The sequence below is a fragment of the Hemitrygon akajei genome, chromosome 3 (assembly GCF_048418815.1).
Source record: "Hemitrygon akajei chromosome 3, sHemAka1.3, whole genome shotgun sequence".
Taxonomy (NCBI): Eukaryota; Metazoa; Chordata; class Chondrichthyes; order Myliobatiformes; family Dasyatidae; genus Hemitrygon; species Hemitrygon akajei.
In genome coordinates, this window is record NC_133126.1 from 2,866,281 (window position 1) to 2,890,423 (window position 24,143).

General features: G+C 43.3%; 1 protein-coding gene across 3 annotated transcripts in view; it reads right to left on the minus strand.

The window, feature by feature from the left end:
• Positions 1 to 23,452, minus strand: part of itpk1a (inositol-tetrakisphosphate 1-kinase a) — a 288,870-nt gene extending 265,418 nt beyond the window's left edge. The window contains exons 1-2 of one of the 3 annotated variants that reach the window (XM_073039147.1): positions 23,386 to 23,452; positions 19,539 to 19,688 (exon numbers count right to left, since the gene is read on the minus strand). In XM_073039147.1, the coding sequence (XP_072895248.1) occupies positions 19,539 to 19,633 (95 nt within the window). In that variant the 5' untranslated portion in view covers positions 19,634 to 19,688; positions 23,386 to 23,452. Of the gene's footprint in view, positions 1 to 19,538; positions 19,689 to 19,855; positions 20,264 to 23,385 lie in introns of those variants that run through there. The other 2 variants (XM_073039146.1, XM_073039145.1) reach the window with 2 other exon arrangements.
• Between the last annotated feature and the right edge of the window lie 691 nt (positions 23,453 to 24,143).

Sequence of the window (24,143 nt, forward strand, 5' to 3'; positions counted from 1 at the left end):
AGCACCTTAAGAAATTAATGTACAGTTCGCAGTTCGGCCCGTTTCATTGGGGAGGAACTTCAGAGACAATGGCACCTAATGGCAATTCCTTTGTTTCACGTTTGGAAACGGCCCTATTTCTATCTTTAATATCTCTATTTTTCACTTTCAGGGTTCTTTTGAAGACCCTGACCTGGAGTTACACACTAACTTTGGTCCTTTGCAGGAATGAGACCCGCTCTCGGGGTCTCACGACTGGCCGTTATTTGACATACCAAGGGTATGGCCTAAAAGATTAGCTTGCTTTTGGAGTTTCAGGATTTCATTCGCCCTGGAGGTGGGCAGGGGTTGGTGCCTCTGCAAGAAATCTGTGCGTCTTGGGAGACAGAACATCGTAAATCAGCAAGTTGTTTGTCATGTCTCCCCTCTCGCTGTGAAATGGGAACACCTTTTTTCCCCTTATTAGGGAGAGAGAGAGCCTGTGGTATGAGGAATTACCGGCTGAACGAGTAGTCTTTGGGGTACTGCAAGTTTGTGTCTTTATTGATGCTCTGCTGCACTCGAGTGCTCGGTGGGGGGTGCCAGTGCTTTTTTTTGCTGGTGGGGGAGGCAGGATTGTTGCTTTGTTGCTGCTTACGTGTGCCGGGGGTGCTTTGGGGTTCTAACATTTAACCAGCATTCAATCTTTGGGGCACGGCTCTGTTTTTGTGGATGGTTGCAAAGTAAAAGAATTTCAGGATGTATATTGTATACATTTCTCTGACATTACATGTACCTTTGAAACCCGTCACAGGACTGGAAAGGAAGGAGGAAGAAGGCAGAATACGGTGGTGGGGCGGGGGGAAGGGGAAGGAGTACAGGCTGGAAGGTAACAGGTGAAGTCAGCTGGCTAGGGGATGAAGAAAGAAACTGGGAAGTGAAAACGGCAGAGGGCTGAAAAGACCAAATCTGATAGAAGGAGAGTAGACCATGGGAGAAAGGGAAGGAGGAGGGGCACCAGGAGGACGTGAGGCAGATGAGGAGAAGAGAATTGGTAAGAAGGAAGCCAAAGAGGGGAAAGTCTTAATATAGTGTTGATGTACTGTCTCTGTCTGAAATGCCGACTATTTCTTCCTCCCCGTGGATGCTGCTTCACCCGAGTCGCTCCAGTATTCTGTGTGCGCTACTTGTAATGAGTTTCAGCTCCCTCAATAATTACTGAAATCCTTTACGTGGTAATGATCACTAAAGCTGTGCCAATTATTCATTGGGAGGGCAGCCATGAGGGGGCATCTCTGTTGGTCTGGATAAGGGAGTAAAAGAAATTCAACGCATAATGACCATCACAGTGAAAAGGAACAGGATGTCAAGTATCATGTTCATATACGCAGCCTTGGCTCACAACTGCCACTCATAGCCAGCTCCCACAATATTGCAACCTGTTATGAATTAGTACTTTCAAAAAGAGTTAGAGAAATGTGTCCAACACATTTTGTCTTGCAGTTACACGTGTCCTGTAGCCATTCTAAAAAGCCAATCTGTCAAGTGCTCTTGGAATCTGAAAAGAATGCACACAATACAAAATGATGCGAGCGTCACTTTGTTTCAGAATAAGTGATACTTAATTATAACTAATTTTGTTCATTTGAGCTGGTCTAAACTCCAAGAATCCAAAAAATACAGTTGATTCTGGTTCATTGGGCCATTGGTTAGTCAGGGCAAGTCTAAAAGAGCTAAAACTAATCAAGAAAATAGCCAGGATTCCCTTTGTTTATCTGGGACATTATATCACTTAATTGGTATAGGAAACTGTTGCTGAGCAGTTTCTAACGAGCTGGGAAGAGTAAAGGAGGAGGGGTATGCTTCATGGTCAACAATGCTTGGTGCAACCCCTGAATGTGCATACCCTCAAATCCTTTTGTTCCCCAAACATAGATTACCTGGTGCTGCTGTGCAGACCCTACTGGCTGCCCAGGGAGTTCACGGCTGTGATCATCACAGCGGTCGGTGTACATTCTGCCACAGGTGGATACTGACCTGGCTTTCAAGGGACTGTACCAAACCGTCAACACACTGGAGACTGCAAACCCAGAGGCTGCCTTCATCGTCACCAGTGACTTTAATCGAGTGTCGCTGACGGAAGTCTTTCTGAAGTTTGGTCAGCACGTCCAGGTGAGCACTCGTGGAGGTAACACACTTGACCATTGCTACACTCCCTTCTGCAACGTTTACAAAGCTCTCCTTCACCCAGCTTCTGGAAAATCAACTCTTCGATCCTGCTTTGCCAACGTACAGGCAGAAGCTGAAGCAAGAGGCGGCCATAGTTAAAACCGTGCACTGTTGGTCCGACCGATCGGCCTCCATGTTGCAGGACTGCTTCAACAACGTCGACTGGAATGTCTTCCATGATGCGTTTGTCTCCTAGTTCACCGATGGAGTCACGTGCTTCATCCGGAAATGTATCAACGATGTCCCCCAGAAGTCGGTCAGGATCTTCCCGAACCAGAACCCTGGATCAATAGTTCCATGCGAGCAACACTTACAGTGCGACTTCGAGCTTACGTAGCTGGCGATCAACTAGAGCTAAAAAACCAGCTGTGATCTGCACAAAGCTATTAAGGCTGCAAAACAATACAGGGACAAGATTGAGTGAAGATTCACAATGAATAGCACACACGACTTGTGGCGAGGGTTGCGTGCCATCACAGACTTCAAAGCCAAACGTTGTGGTGCCGCCAACATTGTGGCCTCTCTCCCGGATGAGCTCAATCGCTTTTACGCTCGGTTCGATGTCGCTAACTCTGAGCCTCCGAGGAAAGCCACCACTACAACCTGCAACCTGGTCATCTCTGAGGCTGAGGTACACAGATGTTTCCAATGAGTGGACAGTCACAAGGCTGCAGGACCGGGCGGCATCCCAGGGCGAGTACTCAGGATGTGCGCAGCACAACTGGCAGGTGTGTTTACAGACATTTTTAATCTCTCCCTCTCCCAGTGTAGAGTGCCCTCCTGCTTCAAAACATCCACCATTGTCCCTGTACCAAAAAGACCAAGGTAACATGCCTGAATGACTGGCATCCTGTCGCACTCACCTCAATAATAAACAAATGCTTTGAGAGGCTGGTCAAGGATTACGTCTGCAGCTTGCTACCACCCAAACTGGACCCTCTACAATTCGCCTACCGACACAACCGATCGACAGACAATGCAATAGCCATTGCTCTACAAACTGTTCTTACACATCTGGAAAAGGAAGCTTATGTGAGAATGCTGTTCTTGGACTACAGTTCAGCATTCAACACCATAATTCTCTCCAGGCTTGACAAGAAGCTCAGAGTTCTCTTGACCATGACCCTTGACCCTGCCTTGTGCAGCTGGATCCTGGACTTCCTGTCCGATCGCCAGCAGGTTGTAAGAGTGGGCTCCCTCACCTCCAACCCTCTGACTCTCAATATGACCCCTCAGGGCCGCATACAGAGTCCCCTCCTTTACTCCCTGTATACCCCTGACTGTGTCACCACCCACAGCTCTAATCTGCTAATTAAATTTGCTGACAACACTACATTGATTGGCCTAATCTCAAACAATAATGAGGTGGCCTACAGGGTAGAAGTCATCACCCTGACACAGTGGTGTCAAGAAAACAATCTCTCCCTCAATGTCGCAAAAACAAAGGAGCTGGTTGTGGACTACAGGAGGAATGGAGACAGGCTCACCCCTATTGACATCAATGGATCTGGGGTTGAGAGGGTAAACAGCTTCAAGTTCTTCAGCATCCATATCACCGAGGACCTCACGTAGTCTGTACACACCAGCTGTGTGGTGAAAAAGGCCCAACAGCGCCTCGTTCACCTCAGAGGTTGAGGAAGTTTGGTATAGGCCCCAAAATCCCAAGAACTTTCTACAGGGGTACAATTGAGAGCATCCTGACTGGCTGCATCACTGCCTGGTATGGGAACTGTAACTCCCTTAATCACAGGACTCTGCAGAGAGTGGTGTGGACAGCCCAGCGCATCTGTAGTTGTGAACTTCCCATGATTCAGGACATTTACAAAGACAGGTGTGTAAAAAGGGCCTGAAGGATCATTGGGGACCCAAGTCACCCCAACCACAATCTATCCAGCTGTTACGTCCAGGAAACGGTACCACAGTATAAAAACCAGGACCAATAGGCTCCAGGACAGCTTCTTCCACCTGGCCATCAGACTGATGAACTCACGCTGATTTGAGTGTACTCTATACATTGACTGTTCTATTTACTATAAATTACTACGATTGCACATTGCACATTTAGATGGAGATGTAACGTAAAGATTTTCACTCCTCATGTATGCGAAGGATGTAAGAAATAAAGACAATTCAATTGCATGCACATGTGTAGCTGTTAGACACTACACTGTGCTTACAGTTTTTAAAATAGTAGCAATACACACAAAATGCTGGAGGAACTCAACAGGCCGGGCAGTATCTACGGAAAAAAGTACAGTTGACGTTTCAGGCCAAAACCCTTTTTTTCCCCCTATAGACGCTGCCTGGCCTGCTGAGTTCCTCCAGCATTTTGTGTGTGTTGCTCGGATTTCCAGCTTCTGCAGATTCTCTCTTGTTTGAGTTTTTAAATAGTGTCATTTGCAGATAGTGTGGATGTGGACAGGATGATTCCTGTCTTGGGGGAATCTAGGACCAGAGGACACAGATAGAGTGGATGTGGAGAGGATGATTCCTATAGTGGGGGAGTCTAGGACCAGAGGACACAGATAGAGTGGATGTTTCTGGATTTCAGTTTGGCGTTTAACACCATCGTCCCTCATACCCTCTGCTCCAAATTGTCTCACCTTACTGTGCCACCTGACCTCTGCGATTGGATTTACAGCTTCCTGACCAACAGAAGTCAGCAGGTAAGGATGGGACAGGTCACCTCGGATATTCGAATCACCAACACCGGCGCCCCCCAGGGGTGTGTCCTCTCTCCACTGCTGTTCTCCCTCTACACCAATGACTGCACCTCCTCCAACCCCTATGTGAAGCTTTTGAAGTTTGCAGACGACACTACCGTCATCGGACTCATCCAGAATAGTGATGAGTCTGCATATCGACAGCAGGTGGGTCAACTGGCGCTGTCGGAACAATCTGGAGCTGAACACGCTCAAGACAAAGGAGATGATAGTGGATTTCAGGAGACATCCCCCCGCTATGTCTCCCCTCACAGTCCTCAGCAGCCCTGTGTCCACCGTGGAGAACTTCAGGTTCCTGGGAACCACCATCTCTCAGGATCTGAAATGGGAGCAGAACATCAGCTCCATCCTGAAGAAGGTCCAGCAGCGGATGTATTTCCTGCGGCTCTTGAGGAAATACGGTCTGCCTCAGGAATTGCTGCTGCAGTTCTACACTGCAGTCATTGAGCCTGTCCTGTGCACCTCCATCATTGTGTGGTTTGGAGCCGCCACCAAGCAGGATAGAACCAGACTACAGCGCACAGTGAGGACTGCCGAGCGCATCATTGGAGCCTCCCTGCCCTCTATTGTGGACCTGTACTCTTCCAGGTTGAAGAAGAGGGCGGGGAACATCATAAAGGACTCCTCCCATCCTGCGCACGGACTGTTTGATCTGCTTCCGTCTGGTAGGCGCTTCAGATCCCTCCAGACTAAGACTAATAGGCATTGGAGAAGTTTTTTCCCTACTGCGGTCACTTTGCTGAACAGTTAACTGCCGGTTAACTGTCGGCTAACTATTACTTGGATTGCACTACCTGTATGTATAATCTATATTTTCATTTATATTTATCATTATTATTGTTATGAGCAGAGAGACAACATCTGCCGGAAGTAAATTCCTTGTATGTGCATAGGTACTTGGCGATTAAAGTCTGATTCTGATGTGGAGAGGATGATTCCTGTCTTGGGGGAGTCTAGGACCAGAAGGCACAGCCTCAGAATTGAGGGATGTCAATTTAGAACAGAGATGAGGAGGAATTTCTTTAACCAGAGGATGGTGAATTTATGGAATTCATTGCCGCAGATGTTTGTGGAGGCCAAGTTATTGAGTATATTTAAAGTGGACGTTGATAGGTGCTAGATTAATCAGGACATCAAAGGTTACAGGAAGAAGGCTGGAGAATGGGGTTGAGTGGGATCAAAATCAGCCATGATGGAATGGCGGAGCAGACTCGGTGGCCCAAAAGGCCTAATTCTGCTCCTCTGTCTTTTGGTCATCCATTTGGGCCAATGGATGCCAATTCAAAAAAAAAAGTGATTTTTGGTTTCTTTTGACTTATAAAAATTTCAGACCGGGAGGCAGACAGGTGGGTCACAGTCAGTGGGGGAAGGGGAAGAGTCAGGTACTAGAGAGTACCCCAGTGGCTGTACCCCTTGACAATAAGTACTCCTGTTTGAGTACTGTTGGGGAAGTGACAGTGGCCGTGCCTCTGGCACAGAGTCCGGCCCTGTAGCTCAGAAGGGTAGGGAAAGGAAGAGGAATGCAGTAGTAATAGGGGACTCCATAGTTAGGGGGTCAGATAGGTGATTCTGTGGACACGATCAGGAGACCCGGATGGTAGTTTGCCTCCCTGGTGCCAGGGTCTGGGATGTTTCTGATCACGTCCAAGATATCCTGAAATGGGAGGGTGAGGAGCCAGAGGTCGTGGTACATATAGGTACCAATGACAGAGGTAGGAAAAGGGAAGAGGTCCTTAAAGGAGAATATAGGGAGTTAGGGAGGCAGTTGAGAAGAAGGACCACAAAGGTAGTAATCTCAGGATTACTGCCTGTGCCACGCGACAGTGACAGTAGGAATGGAATGAGGTGGAGGATAAATGCGTGGGTGAGGGATTGGAGCAGGGGGCAGGGATTCAAGTTTCTGGATCATTGGGACCTCTTTTGGGGCAGGTGTGACCTGTACAAAAAGGACAAGTTACACTTGAATCCTAGGGGGACCAATATCCTGGCGGGGAGACTTTAAACTAGAATGGTTGGGGGGTAGGAATCAATTTGAAGAGACTCGGAGAGAGGAGGTTAGATCACAAATAGAGAAAGCTAGTAGACAGTGTGTGAGGGAGGGTAGGCGGGTGATAGAGAAGGGGAGCGCTCAGACTGAAGATGTAGGAGAGAAGGAAGAAAAAGATAATAAAGTTGATCGCATTGTTAGGGATAAACAGAGGAAGAGCTGGAGGGTTTCTTAAATGCATCTATTTTAATGCTAGGAGCATTGTAAGAAAGGTGGATGAGCTTAGAACATGAATTGATACCTGGAAATATGATGTTGTAGCTATTAGTGAAACATGGTTGCAGGAGGGGTGTGATTGGCAACTAAACATTCCTGGATTTCGTTGCTTCAGGTGTGATAGAATCGGAGGGGCAAGAGGAGGAGGTGTTGCATTGCTTGTCAGAGAAAATATTACAGCGGTGCTTTGGCAGGATAGATTAGAGGGATCATCTAGGGAGACTATTTGGGTGGAATTGAGGAATGGGAAAGGTGTAGTAACACTTATAAGGGTGTATTATAGACCACCTAATGGGGAGCAAGAATTGGAGGAGCAAATTTGTAAGGAGATAGCAGATATTTGTAGTAAGCACAAGGTTGTGATTGTGGGAGATTTTAATTTTCCACATATAGACTGGGAAGCCCATTCTGTAAAAGGGCTGGATGGTTTGGAGTTTGTAAAATGTGTGCAGGATAGTTTTTTGCAGCAATACATAGAGGTACCGACTAGAGAAGGGGCAGTGTTGGATCTCCTGTTAGGGAATGAAATAGGTCAGGTGACGGAGGTATGTGTTGGAGAGCACTTCGGGTCCAGTGATCACAATACCATTAGTTTCAATATAATTATGGAGAAGGATAGGACTGGACCCAGGGTTGAGATTTTTGATTGGAGAAAGGCTAACTTTGAAGAGATGCAAAAGGTTTTAGAAGGAGTGGATTGGGACAGTTTGTTTTATGGGAAGGATGTAATAGAGAAATGGAGGTCATTTAAAGGTGAAATTTTGAGAGTACAGAATCTTTATGTTCCTGTTAGGTTGAAAGGAAAGGTTAAAAGTTTGAGAGTGCCATGGTTTTCAAGGGATATTGGAAACTTGGTTCAGAAAAAGAGGGAGATCTACAATAAATATAGGCAGCATGGAGTAAATGAGGTGCTTGAGGAATGTAAAGAATGTAAAACGAATCTTAAGAAAGAAATTAGAAAAGCTAAAAGATACGAGGTTGCTTTGGCAAGTAAGGTGAAAATAAATCCGAAGGGTTTCTACAGTTATGTTAATAGCAAAAGGAGAGTGAGGGATAAAATTGGTCCCTTAGAGAATCAAGAGTGGACAGCTATGTGTGGAGCCGAAAGAGATGGGGGAGATTTTGAACAGTTTCTTTTCTTCGGTATTCACTGAGGAGAAGGATATTGAATTGTGTAAGGTAAGGGAAACAAGTAGGGAAGTTATGGAAACTATGAAAATTAATGAGGAGGAAGTACTGGCACTTCTAAGGAATATAAAAGTGGATAAATCTCCGGATACTGACAGGATGTTCCCTAGGACCTTGAGGGAAGTTGGTGCAGAAATAGCAGGGGCTCTGACAGAAATATTTCAAATGTCATTAGAAACGGGGATGGTGCCAGAGGATTGGCGTATTGCTCATGTGGTTCCATTGTTTAAAAAGGGTTCTAAGAGTAAACCTAGCAATTATAGGCCTGTCAGTTTGACATCAGTGGTGGGTAAATTAATGGAAAGTATATTCTTAGAGATGGTATATATAATTATCTGGATAGACAGGGTCTGATTAGGATTAGGAATAGTCAGCATGGATTTGTGTGTGGAAGGTCATGTTTGACAAACCTTATTGAATTTTTTGAAGAGGTTACTAGGAAAGTTGACGAGGGTAAAGCAGTGGATGTTGTCTATATGGACTTCAGTAAGGCCTTTGACAAGGTTCCGCACGGAATGTTAGTTAGGAAGGCTCAATCGTTAGGTATTAATATTGAAGTAGTAAAATGGATTCAACAGTAGCTGGATGGGAGATGCCAGAGAGTAGTGGTGGATAACTGTTTGTCAGGTTGGAGGCCGGTGACTAGTGGTGTGCCTCTGGGATCTGTATTGGGTCCAATGTTGTTTGTCGTATACATTAATGATCTGGATGATGGAGTGGTAAATTGGATTAGTAAGTATGCAGATGATACTAGGGTAGGTGGCGTTGTGGATAATGAAGTAGGTTTTCAAAGCTTGCAGAGAGATTTAGGCCAGTTAGAAGAGTGGGCTGAACGATGGCAGATGGAGTTTAATGCTGATAAGTGTGAGGCACTACATTTTGGTAGGAATAATCCAAATAGAACATACATTGTAAATGGTAGGGCATTGAAGAATGCAGTAGAACAGAGTGATCTAGGAATAATGGTGCATAGTTCCCTGAAGGTGGAATCTCATGTGGATAGGGTGGTGAAGAAAGCTTTTGGTATGCTGGCCTTTATAAATCAGAGCATTGAGTATAGGAGTTGGGATGTAATGTTAAAATTGTACACGGCATTGGTACGGCCGAATTTGGAGTATTGTGTACAGTTCTGGTTACTGAATTATAGGAAAGATATCAACAAAATAGAGAGAGTACAGAGAAGATTTACTAGAATGTTACCTGGGTTTCAGCACCTAAGTTACAGGGAAAGGCTGAACAAGTTAGGTCTTTATTCTTTGGAGCGTAGAAGGTTGAGGGGGGACTTGATAGATAATGAGGGGATAGATCGAGTTGACGTGGATAGGCTTTTTCCATTGAGAGGGGGATATTCAAACAAGAGGACATGATTTGAAAGTTAGGGGGCAAAAGTTTAAGGGTAACACGAGGGGGAATTTCTTTACTCAGAGAGTGGTAGCTGTGTGGAAGTAGAAGTGGTAGAGGCAGGTTCGGTATTGTCATCTAAAGCAAAATTGGATAGGTATATGGACAGGAAAGGAATGGAGGGTTATGGGCTGAGTGCGGGCCAGTGGGACTAGATGAGTGTAAGAATTGGCACGGACTAGAAGGGCCGAGATGGCCTGTTTCCGTGCTGTAATTGTTATATGGTTATATTAACACAGCAACGTACACTGGATGAATTCCTCCAATAGCAACTATTAGGAATAATACCGATTTGTAGTATTTTCATAGTATTGGTAGTGTTTTAATTTGCTCTTATTTTATTTAAATACATAAATTGTTAATCAGTTAAATGACAGTTTGACTAATACACACACACCTTTTTAAACTATTTCCATGAAATAGAAACTAATTGGGCCAAAATATACTGGTCCCGATGTGTCCCAAAGAACACTGTATTAATCACTGTCAGATTTTACTGAACATTGTGCCCTCTGTGTTTACTCTATTCTCTATCATCACAGATTATCCATTAGTGGCAAACATCAGCACAGGGGCTGATTAGATAGTTTACAGACAACACAAGAATTGGAGAAGCTGTGGACACCGTCAAAGGATACAGCAGGATAGAGATAAATTGGAGTTTCGAGTGCAGAAATATCAAATGGAGCTTAATCCAGACAAGTTACATTGCAAGGAAAGACTACAAATTAATTCCCTGGAATGTAGGACATTTTAGGGGTGATTGTTTGGAGCTACACAAGATCATGCAGGTGTAGACAGGATGAATACACAGTCTTTTTTCTTAAAGACATAAACCATAAGAAATAGGAGAATTAGACCATTTAGCCCATCAAGTCTGCTCCATTTCATCATGGCGGATTTGCTTTCCCTCTCAGCCCCAGTCTCCTGCCTTCACCCTGTATCCCTTCATACCCTGACCAATCAAGAATGGAACAACCTCTGCCATAAAGACTTGGCCTCCACAGCCACCTGTGGCAATGAATTTCACAGATTCACCATCCTCTGGCTAAAGAAATTCCTCCTCCACTCCGTCCTAAAAGGACATCCTTCTATTCTGTCGCTGTGCTCTTGGGTCCTAGACACCCCCACCATAGGAAACATCGTCTCCACATCCACTTTATCAAGGCCTTTCAACATTCGATAGGTTTCATGAGATTCCCCTTCATTTCCCAGAGATGTGGTAAAAAAGAGAGGGCAAAGGTTTAATGAACACGAGAGGCTGGACAATTTCATTATTTCTCTCTGGAGTGTCAACAGTCTGGCAGGAGACCCGAGAGATAGAGAGAGATTAAATAGGCCTTTTCCCCAGGGTCAAATAATAGAGGGCAAAGCTTTAAGATGATTGGAGGAAAGTTTAAAAGAAATTAGCTATTTCTCCCCCTCCATAGAATGCACTGCCAGAAGGGATGGGAAAATGTTCTACAGGTACATGAACAGACAGGGAATAGAGGGAGATGTATCACATGCAAGCAAATGGGTTTTGCAGATATCTTGTGCTGAAGGGCCTGTTCCTGCATTGTACTGTTCTATGGAAGGAAGTGTCTTTGTATGATGGCCCACTGACTAGAGAGCAACAAAAGGTTAAATTGAAAATTCTACACAAATAAGACTCCATTCCACCTCAGGGTCAACCAATGTGAAAACGGTAGTTCATTTTTAAGAACAATGAGATAAACAGTACAACACTGTACAGACAACATCATACAGATACTACAGACCCCTGCCAGGAGATCCTGGTCCAAAGACACTGCAACTTTCTACAGTTGTCCTGTGGAAAGTTTTCTAACTGATTGGATCGCTGTCTGGTCTGAAGGGGCCACTGCACAGGATTGGAAAAAGCTGCCAAAAGTTGCAAATTCAGCCAACTCCATCATGGGCACCGGCCTCCCCAGCATCCTGGACACCTTCAAAAGGTGATGTCTCAAAAAGGCAGCATCCATCATTAAGGACCTTCATGTCACTGTTACCATCAGGAGGAGGTACAGGAGCCTGAAGGCACACACTCAGCGACTCAGGAACAGCTTCTCCCCCTCCACCATCAGATTTCTGAACCAACATTGAACCAACCCATGAACACTACCTCACTATTTTTCTCTTTTTGAACTCCTTATTTATTTTTATATACATTTTGTTATTGTGATTTATAGTTCTTTTATTACGTACTACTTCCACAAAGTGACATTTCACAATAGACGGCATGCTATTAAACCGATTCTGATTTCTTCCCTCCCAGAGTAGCACAGTGACACAACTAGTAAAACTCCAGTGGCCAGGCTCCTGACCTCTTGTGTTCTCTGTGTGCAGTCTGCACTTCTCTGTCACCATATTAGTCTCCTCCAGATATTCTGGTTCTTCACCCAACCCCCATCGTGCCAAAGGCATGCTGATTGACTGGCTAATTAGCCACCGTAAATTGCTTCAACTGAGATGGGTTTGGAACAGAAGAAACCTTGGGGACAAATGGTTACAGCCAAAATTAGTGAGGAATTGGAATTGCAGTGAGCTGACCAGACGGCTGTAAGTATGCAATACTGCTCCAGGGATTTGCGTTTGATTCTGAACCAATTCATCATGATTAATTACAATGGACTCCGGTTAATGGGGCCACTGGTTCATTAGGGCAGCCGCTTATTTGGGACAACTCTTAAAGAACGAAAACTAATTGAAAAAGTAGCCGGGATTCCCTTTGTTTATTTAGGACACTGTGCCGCTCAATTGGAACAGGGGACTGTTGCTAAACAGTTTTTAAACCAGCAGCATCATGTGCATTTGTGGAGGCCATTAGACACTACACCATCCTTAAAGCAAAATCATTTTTTTAGTATCGTCAGTTGCACGTGCTTGTGTTCAAAAAGCAGTGATTTTTGTCACTGATAGTTGGTGAGAAATAAGTAATAGGACAATTCAGAACTGTTTTGCTCACTGCAGTTTCAAGCATTCAGGCTTGGAGATGCCAGAAACGGCTGGGAGTGAAAAACGAAATCAACAAGTTAGGTACTATGAAGAATTTGAAGGCAACGACAATCATCTTAAATGTTACAATGAAAATGAAAATTTGGAGGATGCAATCATCAATAGCATTGTTTGAAAGCAGTCCATCATCTGCAGTAGGTGTCTGCACTGATTTTGTTCATTTACAGCCAATCAAATCACAGCAGCGTACACAGAACTAATTCCTCCATCGATAACTAATTGCAACTAATACACAATTTTATAGTGCTGTTGTAGTTTTGGTAGTGTTCCAACTTATTCTGTATTTAATTTAAATATATATATTTTTTTACTCAGTTAAATGATGGTTTGTCTTTTTATCTATGTCCATGAAAATTCGACTAACTGGGGTAGCTGCTTAATTGTGCCAAAACATACTAGTCACAATGTACCTGAATTAACCAGAATCCACTGTATTTAGAGAAGAGTAAATGTTGAAATACTCAGCTCTGTGTATTTGCAGAACTCACCCAGTTTAGTTTATTATTGTCACAGGTACAACAGCAGAGGCAGGTCAGTGTTTAGAGCAGGACCCCCAACCTTATTTATGCCATGAACCAACACCTTTAAGCAAGGGGTCTATGAAGCCTGGGTTGGGGATCCTTTTAAGCTCAAGGTAAAGCTATCCAAACTATGTTGAAGCCCATTCTTTACTTTTAAACAAAATAAATCTTATTCATAATAAAAGAATATTTACAAGAATAAAGTGTTCAATGCTTTTCATTCCTTATATTCATGCTGAACCGCTTTCAAGATTCAAGATTGTTTAATGTCCATTCCCCTGTACAAGTGTAAAGGAGAATAAAATACTGGTTACTCCGGATCTGATCAAAAAACCAACAAGATAACGAATACAATAAATATAAATACAGAAGATCGCTTATATACATAAATTGATTATACGTCCATAAAGGGACAGTAGTGTCTGTAACAAGGTGACTGACAGGAAATGATAACGTAGTGATATTTGGGGGTGAGGAGGGGTGGGTTCGTGGCTGGAGGTGTGAATCAGCCTCAATACATATCACTTCAACATAGCCACTCAAAATGAAAAGCAAGGTGGATTTCAATCTGTGTCTCGGAGTCACCTGACAGCAAAGAGGCTCATCAGGTTGAGAATCAGACTACCCTTGGTTCGACCTTCAGACAAATGAATAACAGAGTGTTGCAGACTGAAGCCTCACAGGGAGGAGAGACAGACTTCTGTAAGTTAGGGAAATCAATGCTCATACCATCAGATTGGACAGAATAGGAGGTGTTGCTCCTCCAGCCCGAGTCTGGCCTCATTGTGGCAGCAGGGACAGACTTGTTAAAACAGGACTGGGAAGTTGAATTGAAATGGGTGGCCACTGGGAGATCCTGTCTTTTGCAGAAAAAAGAACAAAGATTTTTTGACAAAACAGTGCCCCAATCTGTGTCAGGTCTCACCAATGTGGAGGAGGCCACATTGGGAGCACCTGATACAATAACACAATAAACGCACTAGAAACGCAAACCTACTTTCTGCACAAAATCCTCCAATGAGCTAAAAATCTGTATGTTCACACAGGCCACCAAGGCTTGGACTGCACTAGACCAGGCACACCCTCTATATACCTGACACTATACACAAAGGTTCATCACAAAGTGATTTCCCAGGAGACAGACAAAGTACTTCAACGACATCCTCAAAACCCATTAGAGAAATTATTGGGTTGTATTAGAAGCCAGCTTCAAAAGTTACTGAAGAAATTTTATTTGATTTTATTTTGAGATACAGCATGGGACAGCCCAACGATCTGCACCACCCAGCAACTCACCCGTTTAACCCTAATCTACCGTAATCACAGGGCAATTTACAATGACCAATTCACCTACTAACTTGTCTGTTTTTGGACTGTGAAAGGAAACCAGAGCACCTGGAGGAAACCCACGTGTTCACAGTGAGGGCATATAAGCTTTTAAACAGTTCAGAATTGAACTCCAAACTCCAACGCCCCAAGCTGTAATAGCTCGCGCTAACTGCTATGCTACTGTGGCACCCTTAAGTTGCCACATTAAAAACATCTCTGCCTCAATTCAGAAAATCACATATACAACTTCCATTTAGATCACACCTTGAACACTGTGAAACATCCAAAAGCTATTTAGAAACAGAAACATAGAAAACCTACAGCACAATACAGGCCCTTTAGCCCACAAAGCTGTGCCAAACATGTACTTTAGAAATTACCTAGGGTTACCCATAACCCTCTATTTGTTTAAGCTCCATACACCTGTCCAGGAGTCTCTTAAAAGACCCTATCGTATCTACCTCCACCACTGTCACTGGCAGCCCATTCCACGCACTCACCAAATAAAAAAACTTTATCCCTGACATCTCCTCTGTACCTACTACTTCCCAGTACCTTAAAACTGTGCCCTCTCATGTTAGCCATTTCAGCCCCGGGAAAAAGCCTCTGACTATCCACACAATCAATGCCTCACATCATATTATGCATCCTATTTGCCCTATATGCAGTGGTGTTTGGCAGTGACACAACTGTATTGAGGCATCTGTTTGCCAAGTGGGATTGGAGGCCAAGAGTTTATTTCTTCTAGACACAAAGTCAAGAACCAGCGGGCAAATTCCAGGATAGGGGATCAGTCATTCAGAAGAGAAGAGAAGGAAGTTCTTTACAAATAGCATTGCAGATAATTGGAATGCTCTACTCAGTACTCAAAGCAGATAATTATTTGACACTGCAGGAGAAAGAAAATAAAATCAATAAATCTATCACCCATGTTCCTAATCTGTCACACATTTCAGCAGCTCTACTTGATTAGGGGTTTGAGCAGATTTGCTATCTCACCAAAGGCAAATTTCTACAGTGGCAAACGCTGACTGATTGCATCACAGGCCAAGGTGGAGTCTGGGCAGGCCTGTAGACTCAGCCAGCTCCATCGCAGGCACATCCCTCTTCACCAGAGGACATCTTCAAGAGGCAGCATCGGTCATTAAAAACCTTCCCCAACTAGGACATGTCTTCTTCTCACTGTTAACATCAGGAACGAGGTACAGGAGCATGAAAACACACACTCAACATTTCTGGAACAGCTTCTTCCCCTCTGCCATCAGATTTCTGACCTGTCCATGAACACTACCTCGTTACTCATCTTTCATTGCACTATTTATTTTGTAATGATTTTATGCCTTTGTACTGTACTGTTGCAACAAATTTCACATTAGTAATGAAACTAATAACCTTTTTCAAGTTAGGCATCATGACGGAGATCATGCAGCAGGACTTTGTCAGACTATTGGACCTGGAAGAACCAATGGTTCTTTATCCTGATTACACTTCCAAACAACTTCTGTTCTAATCTGACAAAGACTTCACTCTTCCTTGAAATCCACGTCAATTTGACCCTCAGGAGAAAATGCATTCATTCATTGCCTCGTCCGTGGCTATTCTGACCTCAAGCGTTACACGTCACCGAAAATTGTAACTTCATGACAGATCCATGCTATCAGTAGGCTAGTTCACTATAATAAATCCTGTAAAGTGTTGAAGGTCATAAATGTCCATTATATAATATTTGAATAAACTGATAAATTAACTGGAGTGTTTAAAGGTTCTTTATTCAGAATGGTAAAACCTATTGCCTTGGACTTCTTTCATCAGTGAAAGATTTCTGAGATTTTCCACAGGATTTTAGATCATTCTTCACATTTTTAGTTGAAAATAAATATTAGTAGATTATTTCCTTTAACAGTGGAGCTCAAGGTACAATTATAATTCATTTATCACAAAGCACACTGGGATGTTGAAAATGGGGCAAGAGGAGTTACATAAGCAGTAGCCTCTTTAGTAACAACCATAATCAGTAACATGAATTTATCCCATTGGGGGCACTGCAGTGGCCTAGCGGTTAGTGTGACACTACTACAACTCAGGGCCTCAGAGTTTGGAGTTCAATCCCAGAGTTTGAAAATTCTCCCCATGACCACGTGGGTTTCCTCCGGGTGCTCCAGTTTCCTCCCACAGTCCAAAAACAAACCGGTTAGTAGGTTAATTGGTCTTTGTAAATTGTCCCGTGATTAGGCTGGGGTTAGATGGGTGGGTTGTTGGGCGGGGCAGCTTGAAGGGCCAGAAGGCCTGTTCTATGCTGGATCTCTAAATAAATAAACAAATTCCTGTGATCATGATTTCAACCCTCCAGAATGACACCCTCTTCAGGCCAGGTTCTGTGAACTGCAGTTCCCCCCCCCCCTTGCAATTCTCCAAATAAAAAGTACATTTGTTACAGTGAACCAAAAGGTAATCTCCTGTAAAAGCTGGATTCTTTATCTCATGTTCTCAATATTTATCATTAATATTATTTTTCTCTCCTTTGCCTTTTGCACACTGGTTTCTTGGCTGCCCTGTTGGTACAGTCTCTCACTGATTACATTATGGTTATTGGATTTATTGAGTGTGCCCACCAGAACTCATATCTCAGATTGTATTTGGTGACACACATGTACTTTGATAATAAATTTACTTTGATCTTTGAGAATGTTTTTTCTTCACTGAAGCTACCTGACCTGCTGAGTATTTCCAGCGATATCTGTCTTAGTGCATCAGAACAGACTCAATAGTACGAATGGCCTAATTCTGCTTCTAAGTCTTATTGGTCCGGGTGTCAAAGGTTACAGGGAGAAGGCAGGAGAATGGGGTTGAGAGGGATCATCAATCAGCCATGGTGGAGCAGACTCAATGGGCTGAATCATCTAATTCTGCTCCTATGTCTTATGGTCTTTATTAAAACTCACAACTAAACTAACTCGGCCTTTGAGAAAAACATTGAAAAAGGTAGAAATTATTGTTCCAATTACAATAAATACCACTGTATACTGTGCTGAAAACAAAATAAAAATCACATGTTCAATTATCTTACACTTCCATGATCAGCTGACAAATGCTGAAAATCTGAAATTAAAAACACAAAATGCAGTCAACCCCCCTACCCAGCAGGTCTGGCAGTACCTGTGGCAGCAGAAACAAGGCTGATATTTTGCATTTTATGAAAAAGTGTCTTTGACCCAAGTCAGTTTCCCTTTCCACAGATACTGCCTGACCTGATGAGTACTTCTGGTATCTTCTGCTTTATTTCTCCACCTCCTGCTTTACTGTTCAATTTAAATACACAGATCTTTATTTGAGGCCAGGTGAAATTCATCTATTTTACTCCAAATGACATTATTTCCAGTACACAAGTTAAAAGAGAATGAAACAATTGTTACTCCAGATCCAAAACACGACAATGAAAACATACACAATAGATACAAATTAATAAGACAGCTTCTATTCATTGATAGTGTCCATAAAGTGCCGTTAGGCACAGGAGACTCTGTGTGCAAACAGACTGACAGGAAATGATGAAACGGTGCTGTTGAGGATATGGAGAGGTGACAGACCAGTTTTGAAAGACTGCCAACATCAACTTCAGACCAAGTACCAAAGATTTGCATCAAAGTTTGTAAACGAGTCCAATCTAGCTCTTACTGTTATTGATTGGCAAACTTGATAAATGGGGCTTGAAGTGCATCACAGTAGAAGTATGCGGATGAGGGGCCAAGCACAGAATTAAATAAGGAGCTCACTTTGCAGTAACACAGCTACTCAGCAGGGGACTATATATGGCAGAACACAAACCCGAGAGATTGTGCAGATGCTGGAAATTCAGAGCAACATACAGAACATGCTGGAGGAACTCAGCAGGTTAAGCAGCATCTATGGAAAAGAGTAAACTAACGTTTCAGGCCGAGACAATTCACCAGAACTGTAGGGGGGGGGGGGGGGGAGAGAGAGAGATGCCAGAAAAAAAGGTGGAAAAGGTGGGGGGGGGAGGGGAAGGTGAACAAGCTGGAAGGCGATAGGTGAAGCCAGGTGAGTGGGGGAGGGGGAGTTAAGCATGAGGCTGGGAGGTGATAGGTGGAAAGAAAAGATAAAGGGCTAGAGGATAGGAGAGGGGATCACGGGTGGGAGAGGGGAGGTGGGACACCAGGGGGAGGTGATAGGCAGGTGAGGAGAAACGATAAGGGGCCAGAGTGGGGAACCGAAATGGGGAGGGGGGAAATAATTTTTCAGCATCTGCAGCAATTCTTCCGTCTGTGGCACATTAACGCTTAACTTCTGATTTAGGTTCTAAGGCAGCAATGCTTCACGTTTTAACCAACATGGAGATCCCTGCGCCCCTTCAGCACAATCATCAAGGCTGATTATAAAAAGGAAGCGTAGTACTAGGTACTACTCGGCCATAGGCTCTCACCCGTCCAGTCCAAACTCGTTCACAGCCATTCCCTTTAAAAAAACAACTTCCATCAGGAAAGCACCTTCCTCTTTCACAGCGGTTTTCAAAACACCGCGGTGGCGGGAAGAGGAAAGAGAAGGGAAAGGCAATATTCTGCAATTGCTTAAACACATGCCTTTTGATCCTAAATCTTAGTTTTAAAAAATGTTAGCAGAAGGATTAGCGTGTAACAAACGCAGCCTGTAGCCCGCGCAATGAATGTTGTCGCCGTACAGAGGATTACAGATTACTGCTAACTCTCTCTCTCCCCCCCCCCCCCTCCCTCTTTAAGGCTGGTCTCACTTGCACATGGGAGTCCTCAAAGCCTGCCTTAATCAACCAGGCGTTATTTCCTGCTCGCCATCCCTCAGCCCTGCCCCAACCGATTCAGTTCAAATGTTCACAAAATAAAAGGACTAAAGGGAGGGGAGGGGGCGTCTTTTATTTACCTGCAAAGATCGGCGAAGGCCTGGAAATTCAGCTTTTTGATCTTCTTCTCGCTCAGCCAGTATCCGACCCGCTTCCCTCTCAGCCAGGTCTGCATCTTCAAGGCGAACAAGTGCGGAAGTAAAATCGAAACTGTGTGTAGGTTAGCAAACCTGCAAATGAATGGGTTAACGGGAGGGAACGGGTGGAATGGAGGGGGGAGGAAGGAGATGGGGGGGGAAAGAGGAAGAGAGGAGAAGTTGAATTAAGCCAAATGGTTAAATGTAACCGTGCAGCTCGAAAATATTAACCCTTTCTTTCATTTTAAAAGCAACATTACATTTACATCGTCCGCTTGCAGTGTTGATCAAGAGCACCTATGCAATTACATTTTCCTTCCAATCCACGATAGCAAATCCGGGAATTATTTTTTTTAAACAGGCAAAATATAAAAACCTAAATCGATGCCGAGTGCGGGCTCATCACCAGCCCAGGAGTACGCGCTGATATCGGTGCCTGAGCTTTGAGTCAGGCGTTGCTCGGCTCCGTCCGGTTCGGCCCACACACCGCGGGCTGCCTTCAGCGCAGCGCCGGCATCCAGCCGAGTCTTCGGCCACACACACAAGGCAGGGAAGTGGGGCCAGAGAGAGAGAGACCAGCCGTCGCCTGCCGCCAAATTTTACCCCCTGCCCCCCACCACTCCGTTCATTGAGATCAGCAGCTCAGCTCGGCAACGGGGAAAGGGAAATAAATAGCAGCAGCCGCGATAGGGGGCGCTTCGAGTCACTGCTCAGCCATCTTACCGCCCCCGCCCCTTAAAGGTGTCCTGTCTGGCCGCAGCCCACCACCCCAAATGAAAAGAAACATTCAATTAACCCAACGCATTCCAGTTTTAACACTATCATCTCGAATCTGCAAGTTACTGCATTTCATTATGCAGTCAAAAATTCAAGTAATTATTAACGATTATATCCGTGCATTTGATGTACGCATTGATAAAACGTATGCATTTATTTATTATTGAAAACGAACAACTAGAAATTATTGCCAGGTGGGTAACAAATACTATTCTTTTCTATAATACTAATTTAAATGGTATAGGGTCTTCATTCCAACGACGTTGTTCACCAAAAAAGTACTGTATTTACAGTATATGACATGTTCTCGATTCGTCCAATAACGAACCTTGGCTAATGGAATTATGGAGTAACCTCCTACATTAAAAAACAGTTAAGTGGGTGTTAACATTCTCAAAAACAAAGTATATGAGAATAATCACAGGCAATACTGCAGATGCTGGAAATTCACAGTAACACAGACAAAATGCTGGAGGAACTCAGCAGGTCGAGCAGCATTTATGGAGGGGAAATAAGCTGTTGACGTTTCGGGCTGGCCGAAACCCTTCATCGGGCTTGTCCTTCTCCTTCTCCTTCCCCTCCCGCCCATTTTTATTCTGGCACCTACCCTCTTCCTTTCCAGTCCTGATGAAAGGACTCGGCCCCAAACGTCAACTCCATTTCTAGAGATCTGACCTGCTGAGTTCCTCCAACATTTTGTGAGTGTCACTACCTTTTATATTGGAATAAGGATATGTGAAAGCACGGGACATGGGTTAAGCGTCTCACGTGTACTACCTGATGGATCAGATAAAAGCAGTCCTGTTGGAAAAACTGAGTAACGCCACAAAACCCTTGAAGGAAATGTCCCAGTACAGAAGAGGGAAAAGGAACTACCGATCTGGTGAGAAGAACCCGGTTCTGAGACACTCATGCCTCTGATTTGGGCCGGAGAGGGGGCAAGAACAACCATGTTCGACCCGAGGGAGAACTAATAATGATAATAACTCATTTATAGAGCACTTTCATACAGATGATGTCGTTCAGTGATTTATATTGGGATAAAGTGCAGACATGAAATAAAATTTTAAAAATAAACATGAAAATAAAATATGTAAGAATGTTGGTTAAAACAAGATTAAATAAATAGGTTTTGAGCTGTGTTGGCCGAATCTGCATCTCCTATAGCTTTAGGCATTAAACTGAACGGGTGGCTGACTGCAATGTTTGGAAATTGTGCAGGATGACGACGGCAACTCGCCACAGGAAAGATTCCTGATCTTGGCAAATGGACGTGAGAGAAGACGACTAGAAGGGCGGGCAACGGAGAAGTTCAGGCTTAAGGTGATATCTTCATGCATAGAAACCATTCTACCTCTACGTCTTATGTATAGTTTATGATCAGTAGTGCAGAACAAGTCCAGAAAGTCAACTATTATGCTCCACATCCTATCTATTGTCATTCTCAACAGACGATGGTAAAAAGTTACTTTGATAGTAATGCAAGCTGAATCAGTTTAAGAGGACTACAAACGGCCATTTATAGAAAAGATCAAGAGAATATAAAGACTGATGTAGAGTATTACCGAATTTGAGCTTAATAACTAAGTTTGGCCACTTCTATGTCTAGCGTCACTTTATGGACATAATCAATGTTTGTGTATGAGATATCTTATGTATTGTGTTTTTATTATTGTGTTATCTTGTTTATTTGCGCTGCATTGAATCCAGAGTAACAATTATTTCATTCTTCTTTACATTTGTGCACTGGAAATGACATTAAACAATCTTGGATATACTAGGTTTAAGCCAAATCTTTTACATTCCTGCTTCACTTTCAGCTAAGACAGGGATTCCCAAACTATTGATGCCATGGACCAGCACCATTCAGCAATGGGTCCTGAGCTGAAGAGAGGATTTATCATCTATTTCTGCCAATATTGCCACCCTGTTGCAATGTGCAGATTGATTGCAGAATTTCCAACACAATATTGAGTGTGCGGTAAAACTGACTGTAAGAACAAATTGGGACTGAAATTATTGTGTAAACACAAAACCGTCTTCTCATTACAGCAGTGTATGGAATTCAATTTTTGCACCTCCAGGTAAAACAATCACATTTCTAAATCTAACCCCTGAAGATCTAAATCAGGTTTAATATCACTGGCTTTTGTCATGAAATCTGTTGTTATGTGGCAGCAGTACATTGCAAAACAATAAAATATAAAATACTGTGAGAGAGAGATATTAAATAAGTACTAACAAAGGAAAGCCAAAAATAGTGAGGTAGTGTTCATGGGTTCATTGTCCATTCAGAAATCTGATGGTGGAGGAGAAGAAGCCGTTCCTAAAACTCTGTGTCTTCATTTAGCAATGTACAGCTTATTGAAATTATAATGTATAGCTTATTGAAGTTACAATGTATAGCTTATTGAAGTTACAATGTATAGTCTTTTGAAGTGCTGCATTAGATTTCAATTTTCTGTTGATTATATATAGGAAATCTAGGCTCGACATTTTTAAGTATTTAAATAACGGTGATTAGAATGTTAATAAATAACTTGTCTAAATGGATTGGCAGACTGGAGGAAATATTTTTTTAATTGTCGACTTACTTTATAACATTTATGTAACCAAAGCCACCAAAAAATGTAATATTTATCAACAATCTCTCTACAAAGCACTCAACTATTTACTGGGCATCCCGAGATAGCAATAACGCCCTGCGAAACAGACAACGCCTTCACTCTGTGAGAAGGGAAATTCACGCCGCTCTGTCTGAATACAAAGGCAAACCAGTTATTTTTGGTGTTTTGCCCTCGGTCTCAGGTCTCAGTTCATCGGTGAGTGAAGCCGATCTTCAGGAGAATTTGGAGAATCTATCAATGCAAACAGTCAGCCGCGGAGTTCTCCGGCACGTCCTGCCATCGTAATTTGCTCCAAGTGAATAAACTGCTCAATCTAAACGTTATCTAATTCGAAAGGCTCCGAACAGTTACAACAGAGACAAATATTGGGAGGTTTACAAACTTACTGGAAGCCAGAACTTTCTTTTTTTCTACCACAAAAGTTGCATTTGTCGGCCAGCGCGTTCCTCACTGGAGTTGTTTTTTTAAAGTGGACTATTTATTGGACAGCGACTTTTGCGTAACTGTTGACGTTTGTGGATTCGAGCCCTTAGTTGATCAAAGTGGAGGTTATTCCTGGGGATACGGCATTAAAGTAGTTATGAAAATGGTCACTCCTGGTCAGTAAAGGAAACGTAGACAATACTGAGAGTAGAGCACCGATTTAAATAAAATATGAAGTTAAGATAAAGCACGTCTTAAAGACAAAGTTGAAATAACAATAATTTCCTGGGGGTTGTGACACCGAGCGATGCAACGTCTTCGCAACGACTCTGCTGAGAAAGTAACCAACAAATTTCTGCTGAACTGTGGACCACAATTATTTTAATACTTGTATAAAGCATTTAACTGGGATTTACCATGAACGCCTTGCCAGTTCGGAGAAAATGTGGTTTCTGGTGATGGTCCGGAATTGTTGCCTCGAATAGGAAGCGGCCTGGCTCTCCAAGTAAAACAGCTAGGACAGCGTTTCAGGAACAGCTTCTTCCCCTCCGCCGTCAGGTTTCTGAATGGACATCAACACGACCTCGGTCTTCTTCTGTTTATTGATTTAATGTAACTTATTTTCTTATTGTAATTTATACTATTTTAAAATTGTACTGCTGCCGCAAAACATCAAATTTCAAGACATATGCCAGTGATATTAAACCTGATTCTGATTCTA